This window comes from Rhodamnia argentea, chromosome 4 (assembly GCF_020921035.1).
Source record: "Rhodamnia argentea isolate NSW1041297 chromosome 4, ASM2092103v1, whole genome shotgun sequence".
In the NCBI taxonomy this organism is placed as follows: Eukaryota; Viridiplantae; Streptophyta; class Magnoliopsida; order Myrtales; family Myrtaceae; genus Rhodamnia; species Rhodamnia argentea.
Window position 1 is genome coordinate 21638536 of NC_063153.1, and position 6913 is coordinate 21645448.

At 43.6% G+C, this 6913-nt stretch overlaps 1 protein-coding gene across 3 annotated transcripts; it reads left to right on the top strand.

The window, feature by feature from the left end:
• The first annotated feature begins 1061 nt into the window (after positions 1 to 1061).
• On the top strand, positions 1062 to 6909 carry LOC115740980 (sucrose synthase). 3 transcript variants are annotated; one of them, XM_048277202.1, is made up of 16 exons: positions 1062 to 1369; positions 1513 to 1583; positions 1622 to 1636; positions 2742 to 2866; positions 3061 to 3187; positions 3288 to 3439; positions 3610 to 3802; positions 4050 to 4385; positions 4475 to 4570; positions 4667 to 4840; positions 4935 to 5051; positions 5146 to 5312; positions 5408 to 5632; positions 5754 to 6317; positions 6425 to 6563; positions 6663 to 6909. In XM_048277202.1, exons 4-16 carry the CDS (start codon positions 2769 to 2771, stop codon positions 6690 to 6692), a joined length of 2418 nt encoding a protein of 805 aa, XP_048133159.1. In that variant the 5' UTR covers positions 1062 to 1369; positions 1513 to 1583; positions 1622 to 1636; positions 2742 to 2768; the 3' UTR covers positions 6693 to 6909. The 3 variants fall into 3 exon arrangements, 2 of the variants coding, with proteins under 2 accessions (XP_048133159.1, XP_030530521.1); XR_007198060.1 differs by lacking the exons at positions 1513 to 1583; positions 1622 to 1636 and having other exon boundaries at positions 6663 to 6765; positions 6813 to 6909; XM_030674661.2 differs by lacking the exons at positions 1513 to 1583; positions 1622 to 1636.
• Positions 6910 to 6913: the final 4 nt, after the last annotated feature.

Consider the following 6913-nt stretch of genomic DNA (forward strand, 5'->3'; position numbering starts at 1 on the left):
GCGAGGGTCGCCCTCGCCGATTTGACGAAGGGTTGCCCTCACCTACCCAAGCAAGGGCGTCGTTGCCCACTCGGACAAGGACGATCCTTATTGGGGCCAGTGAGGGCAACCCTTGCTTGAGGCCGGTGAGGGCGGCCCTTGGCAGTGACGTGCGAAGGGGAAAAAAAAGGGTAAAAACAAAAATGAAAGGGAAGTAATAAGTAAAAAAGGGCCGTGTCACGTAAGGCAATCAACGTTTACATTCACGATTTTCGATGAAAATGGATGAATAAATTAAATTGGAAAGATGTGAAAAGGTTTAAATCGATTGACGAAATTAAATATTTTATGACGGAATTGGAAAAAGTACGATCAAATTGAGATTTTTTGGATAATTTCCCTATCCATTGATATCATGGATCGAGGAAGACGCGAGATGAAATCATATCACACATAGTTCGAGAAACGAAATTACTTACGCTTGATGATGTTCACCCGTCTCGTTGAAACATTAAATTCGCCATTAAAAAAAAAAAAAGCTTGTTCAAAGTTAACTTTTTTTTTTTTTTGGGGTCGGAGTTCAAAGTTACTTAAAGCCAGAAAAACCGACAATCCAAAACCAGATCGGAAACATTAGATAAAAAACCTTTTGACTTCCAGACCGATTTTATCTATATGACAGTCGGGGTAATGAATGCCTAAAACCTTTGTATGATCCGCGCGTGGCTAGAGATCTTTGCTGCGTTTGAACGAGACTAAGAAACAGAGCACCCTGTCTCAGTCAGAGAAGAGGGAAACCTTTCAGGTACAGAGACTCAATTACAATGCCAAATTATCGTCGGTGAAAAATAAATGGGGGGCGGGGTTGTTGTTGCGTATCGATATACAAATTATGACCGAAAAATATTGGAAAAAAGGAGTTTTGGCACTCAAGAAATGAAAGGGATCAAGAGTTGCCTATAGAATAAAGGAGGTAAAACAGAGGAGGGGCCAAATGGACAAATCCGGGACATGTGTTGACTGTTGATGGATGGCGGTTTTTGTGAAAGGAACAATGAAACCGCGGGAAGGTAAGGCAGTAATTATGGTTTTTTTCACGGAAACAGAGGCACACCCTCTACTTGTCTTCCTTTTTCAAATATTTCTTGGCTTTTCTTTTTCAAAATCTAAGCACCGTTACATACGAGGAATGGGGTAGTGAAGAGGATAAGCAATTGAGCAAGAGCGGAGCAACCCCAGAATTTGTGTATAAAAGGGGGTGTCTTTCCTTTGCTCTCTCGCCATCCCCATTTGATTTTCTCTCCTTCCCCTTCGTTACTTCGTTTTGCTGCTCAAGATCTGCGCTCTCTGTCGGGTTCCATCTTTGCTCTTTCCTCTTCTGCTTTGTGAGGTAAAGATTCTTCACATCTTTGAGCTCATCATGCATTGCAAGTTTCTGGCTTTGTACTGCAGTTTGGCCTTGTCATAAAGAAAAGTGGAACAGACCGGGAAAAAAATGCGCGTGTGACCTCTGAGATCATTTTGCATGGACAGATAGAATCTCGATTGCTTGATCGGTGAAGAAAAGGCCAGGTTTTGATTTACTAAAACTTAAAGATAGTAGGGCTCTCCTTACCAAAAAAAAAAAAAAAAAAGATAGTAGGGCTCAAGAATGCTGGTAGCCTACCTGAAAGTCTTGGTCACGAGTTGTGATAAATAGTCATGATCATCAGTCATCACACTGTTCAGCATTTGCTTCTCGTTAACCCTCCCAAAACCAGTTAGAATTCAGAGAGGACCATCTGAACTTTCAGCTCGGTGAAGAAAAGGTCAGGCTTTGAGGGACCATCTGAACTTTTAGAGGACCATCGAGATTTGGAACTCTGACTTTGGCATTACCCAGAGTTGATCTCTGGGGGAATAATCGTAATGTAGTGATTTTTGTCCTTCTGGCTGATCTGAGTTGTTTCTTCTCCGAGTGTTGAAGGTCTGTAGCTAATCAATCATCCATATATCCAGATTGTGTGGGAAATCTTTGAGACATTGCTCAAATACCCTGAATCTGTAAACTTATCTTTCTCCTTTTTAGCTCCCTCTGGGTAAACTCACTTCTCTTTCATATTATAGTCAATTAGGTGATCTGCTCTCTTGCCGAGGACAATTTTAATGTCTTTTGCTGAATAAACGCGTGTCTTTTTTTCTTTGTCTTTGGTCTAGTAAACCAGCATCATCACATTGACTATTTTTGGTTGATACATTTTTTCCAAGCATGGTTGTGTCATTATGTTGAATTTCCAGCTTTCTTTGGAAAAAATTCCGTCTTGGTCCTCCTTATCATGGTATATTAGGAATTCTTCTTGAGGTGAAGACTTTGTATGCTTCTTCACAGATGATAAGGGTTTGTTTAATGCCATGAGTGAACCAGATCTGCTTCCCCTGTTACCAGACACTTAAGGTTGCTAGATCTCGTGCAATGTGACAGTTAAGGTTTTATCATCGATGCATAAAGCTAATTCTTTCATATAGATTGTACTCTGGCAGAGTCCCAGTGTGGTCCTCACTATTAATGTCATATACTCATGGTTATTAGTTCGACCACATAATTATCAAGTACCAAAACATATGGCGGTTGGTGCTGCATTTTCAATACATCAGCATTACTGAATGATTACGGTTCTGGTAGGATTTGACTCTCTGGTGATTGATGTTCTCGTTTTATAGGGAAGAGGCTTTGGGTTTTTTGGATCCTGGTTTCTTATACTACCATTTCATCTGTATTGCAGTGTTAAGGTTCTTGAGAGGATTCAGACATGGCAGAGCGCTTGCTTACCCGTGTTCACAGCCTCCGTGAACGATTGGATGAGACCCTCTTGGCTCATCGTAATGACATTTTGGCTTTCCTCGCCAGGTTATCACTTCTGGTCCTTGTAGTGACTGTCTCCGATGGACATTACATATTATAGTGAGCGCGCAATTCTATAGTCATCTTTCACTTTGCTACTTTACAAAATAAAGGATCAGTACAAAGATAATTAGACAGGAAGAACCAAAGATGCTGTAGATTTAAATTTCTGACAGTATACAGGTTCTTTTACTCTGTAGGGTCGAAGCCAAAGGAAAGGGTATCTTGCAGCATCATCAACTTATTGCCGAGTTTGAGGCAATCTCTGAGGAACATAGGAAAAAGCTCGGCGAAGGAGCATTTGGAGAAATCTTGAGATCCAGTCAGGTATTGGCTCTTCTAATATGATTGTATTTCTCATGAAAAATATTTCTTTTTCCATTTGACATCTCTCTTATTGTTCTATTGATATGCTTTGGTCATTTAGGAAGCAATAGTCTTGCCTCCATGGATTGCCCTTGCTGTTCGTCCCAGGCCCGGTGTGTGGGAGTACATTAGGGTAAATGTCCATGCCCTTGTTGTCGAGGAGTTGCGAGTGACCGAGTTTCTTCACTTCAAGGAAGAACTTGTCGATGGGAAGTAAGTCTTACTTTATTTTCTTTTTTGGCTTTTAGTACCACATGGGCTGTCGCTAACTTTGCTTTTGGCCTAAGGACTGTTGGTTACTTGAATTTGTGAATTGTTGGCGGCCATGGCATTACATCATGAGACCTATAATATGCAAATGAATGCTGCTTACTCTATTGCAGTTTGAATGGAAATTTTGTGCTTGAATTGGACTTTGAGCCATTCACTGCCCAATTTCCTCGCCCAACCCTTTCAAAGTCCATTGGTAATGGGGTGGAGTTCCTCAACCGCCACCTTTCAGCCAAGCTCTTCCATGACAAGGAGAGCTTGCACCCTCTGCTTGAGTTCCTTCAAGTTCATTGCTACAAGGGAAAGGTAACCCGGTGGGCTGATAACACTCAATCTCACTTTCTCAGATCTATTTCTTATGTGCCGCGTCTATCAATTACTTATATTAACTAGATTGCGCAAATGACAACTCAAAGGTAACATCGCAACATTCACGTAACTTCATGACAGTTGAAAGGACAACTCAGAGTTGCTCATATTTTAGATGCCATGGACTGAATCCCTTTTTTTTCATAAACAATTCATGGCTCATTTCTACCGATCTGCGATGCAGAACATGATGGTGAACACGAGAATTCAAAACGTCTTCTCCCTCCAACATGTCCTGAGGAAGGCAGAGGAGTACCTCTCCACCCTCAAACCCGAGACACCTTACTCTCAGTTCGAGCACAAGTTCCAGGAAATCGGGCTGGAGAGGGGCTGGGGCGACACTGCCGAGCGTGTGCTCGAAATGATTCAGCTTCTGCTGGATCTACTCGAGGCTCCTGATCCGTGCACCCTCCAGAATTTCTTGGGAAGAATCCCCATGGTCTTTAATGTTGTTATCATGTCGCCTCACGGTTACTTTGCCCAAGACGATGTCCTTGGATATCCTGATACCGGTGGCCAGGTCATTAGTTGTCTCAAATCTTGATTTAGTGTCTCTTGCCGGTATTTCTACATGCAATTTTGTCATCATGAGTTGTGCTCAATTTGTAGGTTGTGTACATCTTGGACCAAGTTCGTGCACTGGAGAGTGAGATGCTTCACCGTATCAAACAACAAGGGCTGGATATTACTCCTCGGATCCTCATTGTAGGTTCTTGCTTTCTAACTGATATTGGAATAGTTTGGCTGGCCAATGCAACGAACTCGTTATGTTTGTTTTGTGTCCTGCCCTTTTGGCTGCAGATCACTCGTCTACTTCCTGATGCAGTAGGAACCACATGCAACCAGCGTCTTGAAAAGGTTTTTGGAACAGAATACTCCCACATTCTTCGAGTTCCCTTTAGAACGGAGAAAGGGATGGTGCGCAAGTGGATTTCACGATTCGAAGTGTGGCCTTACTTGGAAACTTACACTGAGGTACATCAGCTCCTAAGATAATGCTCTGCGAGGATTTCTTGTTAACGTTCCAATCTTTCGTAATAAGAAGACTAACCTTACCTTCTCTCATCAGGATGTCGCCAATGAAATTGCTGGAGAACTACAAGGGAAGCCCGATTTGATCATTGGCAATTACAGTGATGGCAACATTGTTGCTTCTTTGCTGGCCCATAAGTTGGGCGTTACACAGGTCTGTCCCCCCTACTTTTACTCTAGATAGTGGCACTATGATTTAATTACAGAACTGAATGCTAAATATTAGTTTATTCTGATTTATTTTGCAGTGCACAATAGCTCACGCCCTTGAGAAGACGAAATACCCGGAATCTGACATCTACTGGAAAAAGTTTGAGGAAAAATATCATTTCTCTTGCCAGTTTACAGCAGATCTCATAGCCATGAACCACACGGATTTTATAATCACGAGCACCTTCCAGGAGATTGCTGGAAGGTAACTGATCTTTCTTTCAGATGTGGATTCATGCCAAAAAGCTCCTCCATCCATCGCAATGTGCTAAACTGCTCGCATAACTTATGTGTTTTCAGCAAGGACACGGTCGGTCAATATGAATCTCACACCGCTTTTACGCTTCCCGGACTGTACCGAGTCGTCCATGGCATTGATGTTTTTGATCCCAAGTTCAATATCGTGTCACCAGGAGCCGATATGAGCATTTATTTCCCCTACATGGAGGAGAAGCGGAGGTTGAAATCTTTCCATGCCGAGATCGAAGAACTTCTTTTCAGCGATGTAGAGAACGAGGAACACCTGTGAGTTTGTTTCCTCTCCCTTACCCGACTTGGATCAACAATTAGCATCCTGTGTTTTGAATGCTAATGTTCAAACTCAAAACAAAAACTGACGGGGATGTGTTGGTCAATGTCAAAACAGATGCATATTGAAGGACCGGAACAAGCCAATCTTGTTCACCATGGCAAGACTGGACCGTGTCAAGAACTTGACTGGGCTGGTCGAGTGGTATGGAAAGAACACCCGCCTGAGAGAACTGGTCAACTTGGTTGTGGTTGGTGGTGACCGGAGGAAGGAATCTAAGGACTTGGAAGAGCAAGCCGAGATGAAGAAGATGTACAGGCTCATTGAGACATACAAGCTGAATGGCCAGTTCAGGTGGATCTCCTCCCAGATGAACCGGGTGAGGAACGGAGAGCTCTACCGGTACATCTGTGACACAAAGGGAGCATTCGTGCAGCCCGCTCTCTACGAGGCATTCGGACTGACCGTGGTGGAGGCCATGACATGTGGATTGCCGACGTTCGCGACTTGCAACGGCGGTCCTGCTGAGATCATCGTGCACGGCAATTCCGGATTCCACATTGATCCTTATCACGGGGATCAGGCAGCCAGGATCCTCGTGGACTTCTTCGAGAAGTGCAAGGCGGACCCAAGCCACTGGGACAAGATCTCACAGGCTTCAATGCAGAGAATCCAGGAAAAGTAAGGACGGCAATTCTTGTTAGGTTCAGTCTTCGATGGGGAGAAAGAGAACATTTCAACTTGTTCAAGGAAGAAGTGGATAACATGTGGTGCTTTGCTTTTGGCAGGTATACATGGCAGATTTACTCCGAGAGGCTGCTCAACCTGACGGCCGTGTACGGCTTCTGGAAGCACGTCTCGAATCTCGACCGCCTCGAGAGCCGCCGCTACCTCGAAATGTTCTATGCCCTCAAGTATCGGAAATTGGTAGGCGACTCGGCTTTTCATCGAATCATGAGCACGCCAATCCACACGCATATTTTGACTCCTTTGTTTTGACATTCGCACTGCTCCTTGTCTTGACAGGCCGAGTCAGTTCCCCTTGCCGTTGAGTGAGTTAAAGATGAACGTAGGGCAAGTCTCAAGACGAAGCTCGAAAACCTCTCAAAGAGTTGAGCAATAATTTGCCATTGCACTGGGCTGGAAGAGAGCCTTGTCTTTTGCTGTTCTTTTTCAATTGCTTTCCTTCTTTTTCTTGTCCTCCTTTCTTCTGTGAATGTATGTTGGTTAGGTTCTTCAGACCGTCAATTCAGTAAAGTTTCCTCCCTTTTCCCTGG